This window comes from Fundulus heteroclitus, chromosome 23 (genome assembly GCF_011125445.2).
Source record: "Fundulus heteroclitus isolate FHET01 chromosome 23, MU-UCD_Fhet_4.1, whole genome shotgun sequence".
NCBI lineage: Eukaryota > Metazoa > Chordata > Actinopteri > Cyprinodontiformes > Fundulidae > Fundulus > Fundulus heteroclitus.
In genome coordinates, this window is record NC_046383.1 from 21,445,451 (window position 1) to 21,465,028 (window position 19,578).

Sequence of the window (19,578 nt, forward strand, 5' to 3'; positions counted from 1 at the left end):
CTTTCTCTATGCAACATAAATTTTTCTCAGGCGCTTCCTGACAGTGCCATCCATAATGTTTCTCAGAACATTTTATTTTACCCTGGCCATTTTTTGTACGCATTTCCACGGTAGTACTCAAAACAATGCTGTTTATGTAACTTGCATCTCCTAATGGAGAGATGGCTCTCCTACTGCAGGCAAGTTGCTGCTTTTGTGTCAATATTCAGGGAGCAGCATAGTCCAAAATAGTGAAAGCAGACTATCTCAGGTTGTTTGGTAGCGGTTATGGTTTAAAAGCTGAACAAAGTCCCTCAAAACTTTGTGAATATGTGCTACTAGAACAGATTTCAAATAAACTGCACAAGTGTGTGAGGCAGAAAAACGAGTTTATGTCACAAAATCTGAAAACTACAAAACTACCCAATGATTATGTTACAGCGGTTAGACTTTACAACTAATGTAAAGTCAGCGCACACCAAGTGGAACGGTGCAACAATAACCAGAAATTATATTTGCCAACACAAACTGCTGTGTTCACTCACCTTTAAAGCAGAACGAGCTATGATCAGGATTACAGTCCACCACAATGCCACAACCTGTGATTATTTCACAGCAGTTACAATCTGAAGCCCAATGAAATTCAGTGTTTGAGGGGGTTTCTAAGAATCCACAGATTGTTGCGCCTGCTTCTTTCAAACTTTTGATTTGTTGGTAATGCTTAATCCTGGCAAGTTGGGATCGTTTTTGTTCATCTCAGGAGAGTTTTATTTTTACCTCTAAAATTAATGTTTTCCCCCTAAACAGGTTAGCAGATTTTATCAAAACATTTAAATGTTAACACTTTAAAACACTGATATGAATTTGGTTTGCATGTTGTGTTTGCAAAAAAAACAAAAAAACGACTTCTGTTATACAATTTAAAATTAGATTATATTTCAGGGTCCTTTCAGAAAGACGTGCCTCCCTGCCGTTGGTGTTTTCTGAAGAAGAAAAAAAAAAAGAAAAGAAAACTACCTTGAATCCTGTAAAAAGTCCCTGCTGTAGAAAAACACCTTTTGTTGTGTTCCTGGTAATAGAGCATCACAGACGATAAGGCGTGCCGCACTGTGCCGCGTTATAAATCCCCTTGTGTCGGGTCTCCTTTCTGTCTGGGGCTTCTCCTGCTACGAGCAGACAACGTAAGCAGAGGACTGAGAGATGAAGAGCATCGATGAAAGCGAAGGGGAGATTAGAGAGTGAAAGCAAAGAGTTGGATGAAACAGATGAAGCTGAGTTGAAAGCATCTGCTGGAACAAGGCGTCTCTGTGTGCGCATGCGTAGCTGTGCGGCGCCACATCGCACGGGGAAGGTGTTCTGTGTAAAAATGCCTCCGAATGCTAATCCACTGAAATAAAAGGTACAAAGAGCTGAGCTGATACCTCACACACAGTTGTTTTTTTTTTTTTGCACATGTGACAGGTTTTATTTTTGACTCAGGATATTGCATTACTGTTTCTCATTAACCCGTTACCTTCTCTTTTCAACCTCTCCTCCATGCTTCCTGGGACACAGAGAAAGGTAATGCCTCTCTTTGGTTTGCTCTAAATGTAACCTACCACCTCATGTTGTCTTTACTCCTTATATAAGGACTCCTGCCCATCTGTAGAATCACGTTTGTCACCGTAGGAGTTAGATTTTTGCCCCGAGTCATCAGGAGTACAGCAGCTCCTGTAGGTGGTAAATCGCCACCAAGTCACACTGGCTGAAGGCTGTTTCCTATTAAGAGTTGCATGCTGTTGCGTCGCTTTGTGACTCCTCAGAGAGGACGCAGGAGTCATAAAAGAATCATTTGTGGCATGAGAGGCAAGGCCACTCATGCTGCTTTCGACAACGCACCCCTCAAATGTCCCTGAAGGAGGGACACATCCTATCACTTTCCTTCCCGGCCACAGGCGAGGAACATTATCGATCCAAAGTGTGTGAGCACACAATTAAGCAGCGGAGACAGGCCGGGTAATGGACTCATAAACACAAAGAGCCCACTGTGATAAATGCCAGCTGTAGTTGCCATAATTCTGTTTGGGTCCATGGTTTCTTCGGCGTGCGTGAGGAGATGCTTGTGTGCATCCAGAGACCCTGCCATCCAGTTGGCTTCCTTTCATGTGCCCCACATCCTCCTTCTTGGTTATGCATTGTCATTTCTGTCCAAAGCTGCGAGCACGTCCACCTACTTGATATATATTTTTATTGTAATTTTTTTTTTTTTCTTTGGAAGGGTTTGCAGCTTGTTTCACCTGTTAATGAGAAAGAAATCTGTGTATCTTTCATCTTCTGTCTGTGTGTGTTTGTGTCCTACCTCCCAGGTGTTGCTGTTTTTTTCATCTGCCACCCACTCTCTGCATAAAGTTTCTTTCTCAGAGGAGTTTCTTCCCTGAAGTCTCATCACTTCTTTTTTTTTTTTTTTTTTTTTTTTCATTTTCTGAGCTATGTGGCACTCCTGCAATGCTCCTGGCATGCAGTCTCCTTTGGCTCAGACATACGCATCTGCCTTTGTCTATGCATGCATTGTATTGTCAGTAAAGATGGAAACTGTGATATTTAGTTTGGAAAACGGACTAATTAGCACGCTTGCCGTAAATCAAACAGGTTTGAATTCTCTTAAAGCCTTGTTTAAATGGCACAAAATACCTTATTTTCCTTTAAAAATGTAGTTAATTACAGAAAACCTCAACCAAGAAATGTCTGGAAGAGATGCAAACTCACCATGACGCAAAATGCTGCAGCGTTTTTCACTTTGTTGTCTTCTCTTTTTTTTTTGTCTGTGAGCAAAACCATTGTTAGACTTCACAAATCAAGATAGGTGCAAGCAGAATAATTGGGAAGTTCTTGTTTCAAAACAGAAGACACATCCAAGGACAGACTCTTTTGATGTTTGCGAAAAAGTCACCTACTTCCACTGTCAAACCAAATGTCACGGCACAGCGTGTAGCCGCTGGTGAGCAAAGGGAAATGTGCCGGCGTTGTGACAGCCCATAAATGTGAACAATACACATGTAATCACATGTTTACAGAGACATCTAGGAGAGGATAATAGAAGAAAAAAACAGGTCTGTAAACCAGAAGCCTGGATGGGAGGGACGTCGTTTTCTTTTAATTTTGCTTTAAAAACATATAATTTGAGCTACTTATTTGTTCAATTCAAAAAAGAAAAAATACTTTCATGACCTGTAACAAGCTTTTTATTTATTTATTTATTTATTTATTTGTTTTCTTTTACGTATCCTGACTGGCAGTGTAGCATTTTTCTTAATGCCAAAGAGAGCCCAAAAGATTTTACTTTCACAAGTGGAGCCTTACTGCTTTCCCAATAGTGTGCCGCTTGATTTGTATATAAATAAACCTTTATTAGATTTCATTGTGGAACTATTTCATGTTCAATGGGCACAAAAATGGAAAAGTGGAAGAGAAGAAAAGGAGAAAAAAATGAGACAAAATGTTTAAAGGGAGAAAAGCTGAAAAAATATTGGAGTGGAAAAGGAGAGTACAAGATAACATCCTTGGAGTCTGCTTTTACACCTGCAAAGAGAGATATATAAAAAGAAAAGCAAAACAAAGTGACAGCTAAGCTAATAATAGGGGTTTTCTGTATAAAAGTGAGTCTATAAGCACTTGAATCCAAGCACAATCTTGGAATATCAAAATATCAAATATCTAACCGCATAAGTTGCACAACAGCATGAAAAACATAATATACACCTTTATCTAGAATGATTTTCACCCGTTGTAGAGATATGGACAAAATCCCTAAAGTGCTTTAAAGACAACACATCCTTAATTTGTCACAGTTTCACTTGTTTTATCGTTTTAAATGTCTGCTCCGACAAGAGATACAGCCCCTTACCCAATACCCAATTAACAATTTCTCCTGTACCTGTTCCTTGTTTGTAAAACTTAAAGACAACCCTACCTTACTTAAAGGAACAATAAGGTAAATTTCACCTCTAGATGCGCTGTCTGTAGACCAGCAGCTATACACATGGACGTACATGCTTACACAGCCAGCCCAGCTTTGTAAACAAGAGACTGGAGACCAACACAGGGAGATGGTGTGTGTTGTCATGCCATATTCCCTCTAAAAAGAAACCATTGGTTCTTCACAAAACTATTTTTTAGTTCTTTCGTTCTAAAATAATGAAAATTCACTTATTGCTCCTTTAAATAACATGTTCTCTTTTCTTTCCCATTTTATAGGGTGACCAGGAGCCTCTGTGTCAGGTCATATTTATACCCCAGGGGCAAAGAAAGATGGTTTACTTATTAAACGTTCATAGATACTCCAATCAATTTAAAAAAGAACCAAGCATAGTGTAATAAATGTATCATTATAGAAAATAGGATTTTTCTAAAAACAATTCAGTATGAAATTGTGGTCCAGCAATGAAGTCGCCATGTATTTAATGGATTTTTACACATCTTTATGACGGGTGCCAAAAACTCTGGGGATACTGTATATAATTGTCTCCCAGACACAGTAATTGCTTTTTTAACTAATTGATGGGACAATAAAGTTAAAGGTAACTATATACTCCTTAATAACCACCCCTAGGTATTAAATAAACTTAGCACAAGAAGTACTGGGATTTGTGTTTAGCTCTTTCAGCTGCTTGTTGTAGTGATCTTTCTTGGCAATATACATATTATACCTGAGAGCACCCAATGCAGAGATGTTGGGATGAGATATTTTATAGGTAGTGGCGATCCAATATCTCAGATCTCTGTCCTCCAGCATGTTAAGTGCTGGTCCCCAAAGAGCTGAGTTTATTTGAGACTTACTCCTGAATTTGGTGGCGGAGAGGATGGGATTGGCTGTCTGCTGTCCTGCTGCTCAACCCACAAATGCATTTTCATTACAAATTTGCCACAATTTGAAAGAGAATAATAAGGCTTCGCAATGGTTAAAGATTTATTGCCAAAAAAGCATCCTTACAGCCAAAAGAAATTGTTTATGAAACACAATTTTAACAGGAGAAAAACATTATGGCTTTTGTCGAAACATTCTTTGCGATAAATCCACTTAAAGACCACTCAGTAAAATATATTTTTTTAAAATGGCAATGATAACTCAATTATTGAAAGAAGTTTACTGCAGCATTTCACTTGAACTTTGGAAATCATTATTTCAAATCATTCAAAGTCAGAAAAAATCATCTGTTCAATACCTTCATTCCTCTGCGGAAAACAATGTGTCCGATAGTATTTATTAAATAAAAATAACATAAAAACATTAGAGGGAGGCTAGAAAATCTAGAGAAACTCATATGTTTACTAGACATTTAATCAAAATGAGGGCAAAAATTTGCAATACCGTCAGCCTATGGATACTAATCACTGAATAACCTTTATTGAACAGAGATTTTTCTTCTCGGCATTGGAGAAATGTGTTAGGTTGACCCACCATGAAGGTGCATCGGGAACATTGATTTTGACATTGATTTTGTGTCGTGTCTGCATTAAAAAATGGGCCTGTGATCTGTCTTGTGTCTCCCAACCATGCTTCAGGGACTTTGCCTATGTGGCCAGAGACAAAAACACGCGGGTGTTGAAGTGCCACGTGTTTCGATGTGATACCCCGGCAGCAGCCATCGCCACGAGTCTCCACGAAATCTGCTCCAAGGTGAGGATCGTAACTGCTGCCGCTTTCACATAAATCGGTTTATCTCGTGCTCTGAAGGGAGCGATCAGTTCCTAAATCACTGCGGTTTTTACAGAGAGAAGAACATTTGTTTCGTGCTGGTGGTTGTCATAAATACTGTACCAGAGACATTTACATACTAGTAAGTGACAGGACTAAGCGTGTCGGTAGGGTTACTTTAATTAAAGGGTTTCAGCACTTTGCTGCCTTTTACTTAATGAGTCTGTCATGTCAAGGAGGAATTTTGGCCCATGCTTTAAGACCCTGTTTCACTTGATTGAGGTTTGCAGATTAGTTTCTGCACAAATTTCTTAAGGTTGCACGACAGCATAAACCGAGTCATTACACCCACAGGGACTCTTTCTTCATATTTTATGTCCTAGGTGTGCTGTTGTGCTTTAAATCATGGCCCCGTTGCCTAAAAAAAAACAACGTAATGACAAGCCTCGGCTGTTGGAAAGATGACAGAGAATAGTTTATCCTACTGAGAAGTTCATGGGCGAGTCCAGGACTGCAATGTGCCGAAGTCCTGGAGTTACAAATAAAAACCAAATCAACATCCCTACACCACCATGCTTGTCAGTTGCTTTGGTGTTTGTGGTGATTTGCTGTGTTTGATTGTTTTTTACAACATGGTGCTTTGCCTTATGGGTAAACATCTCTACTCTGGGCTCACCTGTCCAAAGGACATTTTTCCAAAAGTCAAGCAGTTTATTAAATTCTGTTATGCAAATCTAAATCATGCTTCCACATTATTCTTTGATGGAGGGTTTTTTTTCTCCTGCAACATTTTAAAAGCCTTTTTTTTTCAATTGTTTCAGCATGAACCTGAATATGTTACATGCTAAGTGAGAGCTGTGATTGGAGCTCCTGGGATTTTTGCAATTACCCTAAGCGTTGCAGAGTCTCATTTCAGTTATAATTTGCTTGGATGTCCTTTTACGAGACCTGTGTGCTAAAGACCAGCAAAGTGGTAAAACACCTGCTTTTTTTTTTTTTTTTTTTAGAAGTAGTCACACTTTCTCAAGATCAGTTCATCAAATACATTTTATTAGCAGCGCCTGGCTGCTGCTTTCCATCCTAAAGTCACATTGAACCTGCGTTGTACTTTGTTTTGCTTGTGTCTGTCTGTGTTTGTCTGCTTAAAAAAGAAAACAAAAAATCCTGCTCTTTAGAGGGATGGAAACAGATCAAGTTAAAGTAGCTTTTTTCTTGTCTAAGCGGCACAAAGAAACCGTCTAAACTGTCCATCATCAGCCAGTTCATGAAGAACATTTGTCTCCATGTTCTTGCTGTGTTCATGCACTGCAGCTACTGTTTTTGGTGCTTATCTACAAGTTACCTTGTACCAAACATATGCAGCTTAGTTTATGCATTTTGAACAACTTTGGGAACAATTTGCATGTTACTTGTGGAGTTTATTTAAAAAAAAGAAAGAGAAGGCTACCGCAGGATTGCTTTTGACTGTAACTATGTCTCGTTTTTTTATGGTTGCTTCCATGTGTGGATCCACTGTACTGGATATACACAGCAAAAGGGGAACTAGAAGTAAGTCAAATTTTTCCTGAATTAGTGTATTTGTCCTTGATTTGAGCAGCTAAGTATAACTATTTGCCAACGGAATGAGTATTTTAACAATAAAATAAGATAATTAGATATACTGCACTTGTTCCTATTTTAAGTGCAAAAGTCTTATTCCACTGGCAGATAATTTAACGTGCGTGCTCAAATCAAGGCCAAATACACTCATTCCAAGAAAATTGTACTGACTTTTAGTTCCCTTTTTGCAGTGTAGGTTAATGAACCAACAATAACATTTTACCTTTAATTTGGATAGAAAAACAAGGAGGTCGAAAGATATTTTAAAAATTCAAAACATTTAGAATATGCTACCAACCCAAGCTGACATTACACCCTTCCCAGCTGTTGTTTAGGGTCTACAGAATATACACAACCATTAAAAAGCTATCTGTTAGTATGGGGGATCTCACATCAAGGAAGGCCAATTTCTCCTTCCACAAACAGAAACGTGTGACTGCTGCCTTAATCCTTATGCCTGTTATTAAAATCCTCTACGAGTCAATGCTTCAGTAAATGAAGCAATGATGATCCTTTTTACATGAGCAAACCCCTAAATGGGATCCTGTAAGACTCGCATGTAAATGTTCTGTGTGAGAACAGCTTGCCCAGCGTCTAAAAAAATGGTCCTAAGACAAGATTTTACTAAAATAACGCCATTGTTTCCGCTAATATTGTCAAAAGCGTGTGTCCTCATTTGGACATTTGTAACTAGCCCGTCCTCTGGTCAACACCGTCCTTGTAAAGGATAAATGGCTGGAACGACAGACATCCTTCCTAAGAGAAATGATGACCCATTTACAGAAAAAGAATAGTTTTTACATATACTTTTCTAACCCCATCCAAGTCACAACCTCAGACTACCTATTTTAAACCCACTGGTGGTTTTCTCCTTACTGCAGGGGACAAACTTGGTGACCTGAGTCTCGCAGCTGAGCAGCACATTGAATTGAGCCCCTCGTTGTGCCTTACAGAGTGTATGCGTGTGAATTCATGCGTTTTCTTTTATGCTCCCCTGTTAGCAGAGTTGCAGACAGACCGTTGACTTTGATTAATGACTCCTGCAATTTATCAAGTGTCTGCAGAGAGCGCATTGGCTCAGTGCAGAGGCCATGCAGAATATTCGACTCTCTTTAAAAAAAAAATGCACATCCCCAAAGATGAGAGCTGTTGCCACAAATACAGCAAAATAACAGTTCTGTTCTATCTGTACGATTGAAGCAGGTATTGCGTCATGTTTACTTTTTATCAACAAGAGCATAGGGAAATCACTCAAACCATTTATTCTCAGCAATAACTCAAGTGCCAAAGTTAAACATTAAACCAAAATTTCTGTTTTAAAAAACAAATTTACAGGCAAATCATTTGGCCTCCATAAAACTCCAGTTTTACTGCAAAGAATCCTGAATGAAGAGTTTGTTGCCTTTGTACATTTTACCAGAAACCCGAGTACCCCATCATCTAAATTCCTGTTTTATCTTTTGCTTCAGCCATGCTTTGTTTCTGATAGCTATCATTACTAAAACCAGAGTCTCTGTGTATATCTTTATTACAGACAAATTTGGCTGGTGAAGTTCTGTGACCAAAGCCTATATATATATATATATATATATATATATATATATATATATATATATATATATATATATATATATATATATATATATATAGATATATATATATATAGATATAGATAGATAGATAGATAGATAGATAGATAGATAGATAGATATATATATATAGATATATATATATATAGAGAGAGAGAGACAGAGAGAGACAGAGAGAGAGAGAGAGAGAGAGAGAGAGAGAGAAATTATTCAAAACCAAACAGTCTTTAGTGTATTATTGTGCAATATTCTTAAACCTTGATATACAGAACTGTGCATGAAAATGAAACTGTGCAATGAAACTTTCCTGATGGTTAAGAGTGTGCAAAAAATCTGCATTCACAGTAGTGACATTGTAACGTGTACAGACTCAGTCTCCTCAGCAGGGGGCAATAACCCTTACAGCTTTTGCAAAGAAGCTGTTTAAGTTCAGTTTCCAGGCATATCTCAAGGATAAAACTGAACAATTTTTCTGTACTCCATTTTGCCTTCCTGTTATCTACTGAAAGAATTGCTCTCTCTTGCAGCCAGATTCCCTTTAAGTAGGTTCCTGAAATCGGATCTCTTACCTAAAAGTCTTATTCCGATCATATCCTTCTGTTCTTTGTTCGTTTGTAACTTCATCACTTTTTTCACATGTCGTTTCTTTTCAGATTATGGCTGAAAGAAAAAGTGCTAAGGCTGCAGCTGGCAGCTCCTCCCAGAATGGCTCTGATGTGCCCCTGCAAGGTAAAGACGCTTATATTTCCATCACATCTAACATGTGGAATGAGTGACATTTTCTGATTTGTTTCATTATTATTATTAGTTGCCCTTTCTTACTTAAATGAATCCAACAAAAACTTTAAAATACCTAGTCAATACTCAAAACGAAATTAAATCTGAAGTGTTAAAGTTTGAAAAGATTTATGTCCCCAAAACATAGGGAATCCGACATTTATTTAATTGTGCTCCTTTGTAGTTCCCTTGGTTAAAAACTGCTTTTGTCAGCCATGGGATATCTTCATGTTATAGGCTTTCTTTTTCCCATACAGATTCAAAAAAAAAGGAAAAAAAAGGAAAAAACAAAACAACTGGACCTGTTTTTCGTAGTTGAAGATTACGAAACAAGTCCAGTTGTTTTGTTTTTTACATCTTTCTTTTTTGGAATGACCATGACCTGGATGACTGAGAATCTTCACCGGCATATTTCCCATACAGAGTTTCTCCATATATCTCTTATGTGTTTGAAAAGATGCTGCTATAGTCTCAGGAGCAGCCAAGAACAGAAAGGACCGTAGCATTTGGTTCAGTTGCCTATGGATCCATTAAAGAACGCCCCCTTACAGAGCCAGTCATTTGCACTGTTAACCATTTTTGCTTATTCCCACTGCTTGTTTGTCTCAGTCCTAAGTAATTATTGGAAAAACGAGGAAAAGTTCCAGCACAACCTTTTTCAAGGCAATAACCTCAGCCGGTGTGTATGTAGGCTGAGCGTGAGGGGGAAGCCACACAGGGAATCAGAATATAAAAGAACCGTATCAGCTGCTCGCTTACGGAGACAGTCAACCTCATTAAATTCCAATTACAGTTTCTTTGGGGAAAGGCCTGGTGCTCCCCAGCTCCCACGCCGACCCCAGGATCAAATATATGCAAATTGTCCTTTGCATCTTTAAAATGGTGCATGCCTGAACTCGTACGTTTGTCATTTGTTCACATTCAGAGAACAATATGGAGCTAATAATGGACAGGGCATCATTACCTTTGAGGCACTGGTTCTTCAACTGCTTAAACCCTTACATGTGCCACCTCAGTAAATATCAATTTCCCCAAGTGCCGCCCTCTTGACAGGCATTTTGAAACCATAGTGCAACAGGATTTTTTGTATAACTTTCCTTTAAAATTAGAAGTTTACATACACTATGAAAACTATGCCTTCAGACAATGTGGGAAAGCCCCAATGACGATATCGAGAAGGAGCTTGCAGGTCTGTGAACACCATCCTAACATTGAGGTACAGGGACGGCTGCATCATGTTGAGGCAAAAATGAATGTCATCATGAGAAAATAACAGCGTGTGGAAATATTGATGGAACATCTCAAGATATCAGCCAGTAAGTGAATGCCTGGACACAAATGGGTCTTCCAAATGGGTAATAACCAGAAGCATGCCACCAAATTAGTTAGAAAGTGGCTTAAGGACAGCAAAGCCAATGTTATAAGTAGCCATAACAAAGACCCTATTATCTCAATACCATAGAAGGCTAATAATAACTTATATGCGAGCAAGGTGACCTACAAACCTGACTCAGTTACATCAGTCCTGTTTGCAGGAATCAAACAGATTCAGCAAAGCTGTTGTAACCTTGTAGAAGGATATTCACAACATTCGGCAAATATTAAGGATATCTGAAGACAGCGATAGAAAATCACTAAAAATTATTCTGATAATCCTAACTCACCTTAAACGGGAAATATTTAGCCTGAGTGACAGGAAAAAAAAATAAGTTTTCTATTCTGGATCGTACGTAAAGGTGTGGCTGTGATTTAATGTGTTTGATTTTTAGTAAGAGGTTGACATTTTTTTTTTTAATTTAAAGTCATACAAAGGAACAGAAAGGAAAACACTACCTGTTTTGTCTAAAATGTCATAAAAAAAGGATTTGTGTAAAACTTTGGCCTGCTTTGAAACCGACATTTGTATCTTTGTTTTGTCAACCAAAAAAATGAGCAGAAGGAGTCTTGAAGCCAGAGCTCCAGCCATGACCTCAAAATTCAATACAATTGCCTTGTGTATGAAACCAAGTGTTCGGCATAGTTATTTCCTCTTCTGATGTTTTGTATCTTAAATCTTTCATACACTCCTTTTGGTGCACACGTTGCTTCTGTGTTTTATGGTACAAAATGCAGAGGAAAACACTGATTCTCCACAGCTAACACGTAGCGGACGATAATAGCTGAGCTCAGCAAGTCCCTCTGGCTTTCAATGTCATTCCCAGATCCAAGTTCCAAAGTCAGAAATAAATGAAGCACCAGACTGTCGCACGTTTTTTGGCTTTTAGCTTCACAACTCAGTTGATTTGTGAATATTTACCACAGCTTGAGGTCCACGGTTCTAGAGGTTGTCTCCAGAAAGTACGGCAGTTAATGCCACTGACCGGGTTGCCATGGAAGTTAGACCAACACAATCAGCTGCTGAGACACAGCACAGGAGATTAGCCTGAATATTTTGGGGCTGAGCACCAGGGCCAGATAATGGCCCTAGTGCTCTGAGCTTCATTTCGGAGTAACTTCTTGCATGCTAATTTAAGCCTATTTTTAGAGTAAAAATTCAAAACATGTTTTCTGCTGAGAGATAAAAACTCTGTTACCCTCTAACCCCTTTTTTTGTTCCCAGATTATCATCAAACAAAAGCAAAGACTTTACTCTAAGAAATCTGCTCTCCGCTGTCTGAATGCACTACTCCGTCCTTTCGTCGGTTTTTGATTATGTCAGTACTCGTATACGTTTTTTTCATTTTGCAATGTCAGAAATCATCTCCACCCTGTTGAGCTAATGCTCCGTCGGGTCAATATTTGCGTCCCGAGGGCCCAAGATCTTCCCATCTGTGCTGATTGAAGTGCAAATGGTTGCTTTGATCACTTATTTTGTTATATGCAGTTGTCTCTGCCAGCAGGCCAAAGTATAAAAGAGGTACCCGCAGGGTTTCCACACAGTCAGCCCTCCAGAATCTAGCATGCTTCTCTGTGTTCTTCGTGCTCTAAGTATGTCAGCAGCAGAGCAAATTATTAAAACGGTCTGTGCTTGTTTATTTCACTGCTTTAAGCCAGTTATCGTGTGTGTGGACTCCCTCGTTTGAAAAATCAGACCTTGCCCTCTGCCGTATAATCTGCCGTGGATGTTCTGAGTGTGTGTTTTCTCTCTGCAGAGTTCCCCATGCCAAAGACTGAACTGGTGCAGAAATTCCACGTGTTCTATCTGGGGGTCACCTATGTGTCTCGCCCAATAGGTAAAATTGGAATCACGTAACCTACAAAAAAAAAAAAAAAAAAAAAAGAAACACACATGAAAGAATATTTTCTGTCTTGTAGTGGATCCCTCCTCTGTCCAGTGTTTTCAGAACTCCCTGTGTTTCGTCCCCAGGTATGGACATTATTAACGGAGCCATAGAAAACCTCCTGTCATCCACAGGCAAAGAAGAATGGACCCCTGTCATCCTAAGTATTGCTGACACCACTGTGGCTGTCATCAAAGAGAAGGCAGGGGATTTTTGTCACTACCCAGGGATTTGAAATAAATAAAAGATGAGAATAGGCTTATCAATTAAAAGGAGAGGCAGATCAGAGCTTTGACTCTCCTCTTTGATGGCTGCACAGGAGGAAGAGGAGGAGGTGCTGGTGGAGTGCCGTGTGCGGTTCCTGTCCTTCATGGGCGTGGGACGGGATGTGCACACGTTCGCCTTCATCATGGACACAGGGAACCAGCACTTCCAGTGTCACGTCTTCTGGTGCGACCCGAACGCGGGCTGCGTGTCTGAGGCGGTGCAGGCCGCTTGCGTGGTAAGCGCCGAAGCTAAAGCTTTCATCCGCAGTGTTCCTCCACGTATTTTAGCCAAAATTCCAGACCTTCCCGGATTCAAATGTTCAAACGTTTCATTCATGTGCCAGTTGTTAATATTAAAGTATGCATCATGTGAATTGGCATGCATGTTTTCTGATTGTTTGGGGTTTGGTTCTTACCATTAAAAACAGCACAACTGTAAACAAGTCCCATGTTATCACCTGAGCCACAGCCAGTAACCACAGAAAACGAACCTGCACGAATAGGCATTGTCGATGCTAGAGAATGAGGAGTCGCCTCTCAGCTTCAGCTCTTCTACGTAAATGCACCATCAGCCGGAGAACTTCTCCGCTTTTTTTAAGCAACCTGTTGCTAGAAAATCTGATCCTTATATTCAGAAAAAAATCAAACATGAAGACGACTGAGACATTTCCCTAAAAAAACTGGATTTATGTTTTGGAAGGGGCTCTTCTTCACTGATAAAAACGCATGAAAAATACAGTAATTAGTTAAACACAGAGGAGAATCAGCTGAACTGTCATCTAAACGCTCAAGCACTCACTCACTCCCTCGTCTCTTCTTCCTCAGCTCCGGTACCAGAAGTGTCTGGTGGCACGGCCGCCCTCTCAGCGCGCCGGCTCGTCCTCGTCTCCCTCGTCGGACTCGGTGACGCGCCGCGTGACCACCAGTGTTAAACGCAGCGTCCAGTCTCTCATAGACACTCTGAAACCCAAGAAACAGCCGTCGGAACTGCCCCAGCAATGACCGTCGCTTCTCACCGCATTGCACCCCACCCCAGCCTGGATGCCACTCTCACAGTCACCACAAGGACACTTAAGTCAGTACCAGACGTTGTAAGACATGATGTACATACAGTATATACCAACTATGCCAGCGGGTGAAGGAGAGCATATTTAAAATAAAAACATACGTTGTCGATGCGTGATGGAGCCGGAAAGCTCACACAGCTGTAAGAGTGTTGATCTCTGAGCGGCGTTTGTCCCAGGGAAAAAAAAAATCTCCTGTTTGTGGATATATTCACTTGAAGGATAACTTGAACTTTCGCTCAGCAGAGAGGATGACCCAGGCAGAAAATATCCCATTTCTACTCAGAGACTGCTTACGGAGCAACTCATTGGTATTCGTTTTTTTTTTTTGGTTCTTCTCATCTCTGTCCTATTCTAAACTTCTTGACTTGGATGAGCAACACTAGCCTTCAAGGACAAAAAAAAAAAAAAAAGGGGAGGGGCTGGCGTTGTCTTGCTTTTGTCACAAAAGATTTCAACGTGGAAGACAAAATCAGCCAAGATCAAGCAGACGGAGCCTTTCATCAGCCCACAGCAGCCCACCAAATGGTATAAAACATGTCCGACAGACAGGGAAACGGAACCATTTCAGTTAGAATGAAGTGATTGTATTAATGATGTGTATGTAAATGACTTTGTGTAGAAAGAAAGAAAATCCAGCGCAGGATTTGTAGATAAATACTAACAGGAGGGGAGAGATCGGCGAAGGAAGACGGGACGAAATATTGGGTTGTTTTCTTTTGCATGTTTTCTTGAAAGGGAATGATGAATATGAGTTTGGTGAGATACGCATATTGATGAGAAGACTTGTGAACACATGCGCACACACAACAAAAAAAAGAAAAAAAAGAAAGAAAACAGAAATGCTTTCTGCATAACTCATCTTCACTCGTCCATGAATAGATTCACACTGGCACAAGGGCGTCCAGCCCCTAACTGAAAGCCTACTGCCCCATGTGTACAAATACCAATTAAAGATTGTATTTCTTTTCTTTAGCTTCTATGGATGGCTTAGGAAAACAACGTAGTTTTTAGTGCATTTAAAAGGCTTAAGATTGTAAAAAATTTTATATTACTGAAAACTGATTTTAAGATCTGAAGAATGTCGAATTGCTTCTGTCTAAACTTGACAAACCGCTCAGGAAATTATGCAAGGATTGCAAGAGAAGCCAGATCCGAGCTCTTATTTTGGTAGACGGGAAGAAATTGTGGCCAGAAACGCACCACGGCGCGCGCAGAAGTGTTTTGCCGTTCCTTATGAGGCGCAGAAAACAAATCAAATATGGGTCATGCGTGAAGAATTACCTTTATTCTCCTCATCCTAAAAATAAAATCAGCCAGTGTACGCGCACCATGAAAAGACACATGCAAATCCACAAGGACACAAGACATAGGCAGTAAAAAAAAAGATAAATAAATCAAATCATACGGTGCCCCTGTGGCTCGGGGGGGCCCACACCTGCACTCAGTGTGAGCTCTGTGAATGCAGTCTGAAAACCGCACAGAACAAACAATAGAGATGTGAACCGTTTCATTTCTGTTTGTCACCCATCGCTACACCATGTACGTGTAATCTGTTGTGACAATAAATGCATTACCAAAAAGAAAAAACAACGGAAGCAGCCTCTTGACTGGCCTGTGGAGTCCCATGCTTGTGATCTTTATGTCGTCATGGTTATAATTCAATGAACACCTGCTCTGTAAATCTATGCAGTCTGACTAAAACTTAACAGCGAGACACACAAAGGCACTGTAGTGACGATGAATGTCAGCTCCGAAAGCTATTTTTAAGGGCAACCATCTGATGCTCTGTGTGATTTTTGCAGCTCTGTAACGGCGTTCATTGAGATACTAGAGATGTGCTGGTCCAGGTTTCTGGTTTGCAGCTTTGATTGTGGTGTCTGAACTTGAAATATTTTAACGGATCATTTTACCAAAACATTCGGAGTCCCTTCCTCAAAGTTCCCCAAATGTTGCTTTGCACTGCTAGCCGGCTTGCTGAAGGACGACTGCTAAACGTAATCAAGCCAAGGCCGGCTGCCTCAGCAGACAGCCCAACTAATTAACCACCTTGTTTCAGCTAGACTTCAAAACATGGTGGTAGACTACTACTGCTACTACTGTAAAGTCCGTTGCTTCAGCGGGGAGAAAAACGTTGTAATGGTCTGTAAAAATGCCACATCCAGCATTTAAATCCCTCCGCAAGAGTATAACTAAACGAGCCTTTCTGCTCTGAACGGTTATTAGTTATTCATGAGCTGGGAATGCATTACAGCGACTGTATTTGAAAGATTCGGGGAAATAACCCAACCAGTTCAATGTAATTTTACATAACCATAGCACACCAGGCTTTTTCATTTGGCAGTTAAGTATTTTGATGATTATTTAGATAAAAAGGCTGGCTATAAAGAAATTCTGGTTTCTGCTGTATATTTTAATTGTTTTTGTATATTATTTTCTAAATAATTTATAGTTCAAAGTCTTTCTGTTAATTCTACTTCTGATCCCAGGTTGGGCAAACTAACTCATCTGAAATATGAGCAATTTTAGCCCTGATGAAACACAAATACCTCTGAGTGACCCCCGGCAGGCAGATATTACTCATTAATATTTGTTGCAGTCACATAAACACAATTCTGCACTAGACAAAGTGCTACAAAGTTTATCAAAGTGAATGGAATAGAATACAAAATATATCCTTATTGTGGGGAAATGTAGGTGTCCCAGCAGCAAATGGAAATGCAAATGGAAACTAGGTTAAAATGTAAAAAAAAAAAAGAAAAAAGAAAAAGAAAATAAGAATAGGAGACTGCACCAAAAGAGCACATTTACTAGAGAAATTACTGTACTGTTCTTATTTTTTTAAAGCATACTCAAAATATGAAAGAAGTGTGCAGCTGAGTAGGGGGATTTTAAAAATGGAGCAAAATATGTTCCATTAACTCTGTTGGTAAAAAAAAACACCAACAGACTATTTACAAGGGTGAAAAAATGCAAAAGCAGTGAGCATCATGCATATGAAACACTCGGGTAGGAAAAGACCAAAACTATAAAACTGCGAATGAATCCATTTCTCATTAAAAAAAAAAAAATTGACTGGACAACTTTAGGCTCATCTCTTGCCTCCTCTTGAACAGGTCTGGTGGCTCCTGCCAACACCAGGAGTATAACGTCACATCAGTATTCATTGCTTCTCTTACTCATAATGGAATTTGCCAAATCAAACACGTTGCTGCTTCAGAAAGCCAAAAGTGAAAAGTTTGACACTGTTCTCCTGTTCAAACTGTAAAACGAGCCACCGTGGCTTCGTGGCTGATCAAGTTTGGCCGGCATTTGGCTGATGCCGGATGCTCATTTCCATTCCTGGTTTAAATTACAGGATTAAAAGGCCAAAAAAATATGACACACATCTTTTGAGATGGAGTGGGTATTCAGGATCTCAAAACACAGGAGGGACTTTGTCCACAGCGTGCTTGAAGACGCTCTGAAGGGAGGAAGCTGAGGAAATGAATGAGGCAGTACAAGCGCCACTGGTTGAGCTTTACGGGAACAGACAACTTGGGCTTGAGGGAGACATAGGAGGAGGAGGAAGATGTTGAGCTGCATATGGGATAGTGTCTTTAGTAGGTGTGCAGTTTTCTGCTTAGGTTCCCTGAAGAAAAGTGATTAACTCAAGCTTTATTTCTAGAATACATTTTTAAAACAGAACTAACAAAGAGCTTTAAGTCATTTTTCAGGGCAAAGCCAAATCAAATACAATGCACGGGGAGACAATTATAGAATGTAAATATAAAAGCAAAGCAGACAGAAACCCGGAGTCAAAGCAGTGGCTGTTTAAGCATGAATGGTACCATGGTGAGCTCCTTGTTCTGCAATCAACTTTGAACAAATTTAAAAGGTGTAACGGTGGTGATATTTAGTGACACAGCGTCACTGTTGCATCTGTCTGCGCAGATATTGTCAAACACAGAGAAGTTTTCTGGTTTCAAGGTAGGCCATACCAAAGTTTTAGAAAGTCCCAGTTTCAGACCTTTTAAAGTCCCTTGAATAAGATGTGAGAGAAAGTGCTGCAGTGACCTGAGGTTTTCCCAGTTAAAGCACACCTCACCCCCAAGGAGATGATCACTGCTGTGCTCATCCCTGTTTTACAGCAAAAACAAAGTCAGTTATATTGTAAAAGTCATGAAATCAGGAGATGTAGCCTTGATTTTTGGGAGGGAAATGTTGCTTTGAAAGTACAACTGGAAGCTAAAAGCGGCACATCTGTAAAGCTGGCTTCTCTCAGGGAAAAAGTCTGACTAATTAAGCAGCTAATATAACCTTGTTATATTCCCAGTATGACGTTTTAATGAGCTTAACAGCAAGAACGATTATATTCTGCACCGTAAGCATGCTGACTTATTATAAAACTTTACTATTTTCCCAAACTTGACAAAATGATTGCAAACACAACAACATACAGGGTAGACAGAAGGCTTCCATAACAGTCAGCAGCAAATGTAAAAGTTATCCTAAACATTACACACCGTAACTAAAACTGACTGACATAAAAAAGGGGATGTCGGGACAATAATCAATACAGTGTGGCTAAAAGAATACAGTGATAGTACTGTTAATAGCATGGAGAATAACTCTGAAGGGGGAAGGAAAGGGACAAATGTTTGCAAGAATTGTGAAAAAAGAATCTAAAATTGAATGCAAAAGGACGTGTTGTCAGAAGTACTGATGTGTCGGTCTTATTCTTGATATTGAAGTTGGAAATGTTGTTAAGTTGTGAAACGATCCCATTTGAGATGCTCAGAGATGAAGAGAAATGCTCAGGGGCTGCAAGCGGCCACCGACACAATCAATATTCTTTTCCTTTGCTTAACGAGAGCCCTCCTTTTCAACAAAAGGACAGCCTGGGCCCAATCAACAAGTGCAAGCGGAAGACAATGCAGTCCTAAAGGGTCACCCAAAATAAAGAGAAAGGAATATTTTGGTCAGAAACTTTTTTTCTAAAGTGGTTTGAATGTTGGCCTGAAACTTCAGATGCACTGGGATACCACAATCCTTCTGAGGCCTAACCACACCGGGCCACAATCATCAACCCAGCTCTAGGCAACAACAAAGGGGTCCGTAAGACTATTTAGTATTTAAATTGAACAATTCTAGTGTGCTGTTCCCTTGACATTTCCCCCGGTTACTATTATGTCACATTTTTTATAAGCAAATATAACCCTTGGGTCAGCTTCTCAGCTTGATTGAAGGTGCAGCTCACAAGAGCCTGAAGCTGACTGAGAAACAAGAAGAGACTTCATAGCAAATAATTTATAAAACTGAATAAAGAATTTCAACACTGGATAGTAGTGCCAAGGGTCTCTGTTTAAAAATGTCTTGTTTGTAAGTAAG

General features: G+C 39.8%; 1 protein-coding gene across 3 annotated transcripts in view; it reads left to right on the forward strand.

The window, feature by feature from the left end:
• The window catches only part of LOC105939853 (amyloid-beta A4 precursor protein-binding family B member 2), a 57,941-nt gene extending 43,184 nt beyond the window's left edge, over nt 1-14,757 (forward strand). For 2 of the 3 annotated variants that reach the window (XM_012882178.3, XM_021308446.2), the window contains exons 9-15: nt 1,534-1,539; nt 5,521-5,635; nt 9,495-9,570; nt 12,750-12,830; nt 12,965-13,080; nt 13,198-13,380; nt 13,970-14,757. In XM_012882178.3, coding sequence (XP_012737632.2) covers nt 1,534-1,539; nt 5,521-5,635; nt 9,495-9,570; nt 12,750-12,830; nt 12,965-13,080; nt 13,198-13,380; nt 13,970-14,146 — 754 coding nt within the window. In that variant the 3' untranslated portion in view covers nt 14,147-14,757. The remainder of the gene's footprint in view (nt 1-1,533; nt 1,540-5,520; nt 5,636-9,494; nt 9,571-12,749; nt 12,831-12,964; nt 13,081-13,197; nt 13,381-13,969) is intronic. The other variant, XM_012882179.3, reaches the window with a different exon arrangement.
• The last annotated feature ends 4,821 nt before the right edge of the window (nt 14,758-19,578 follow it).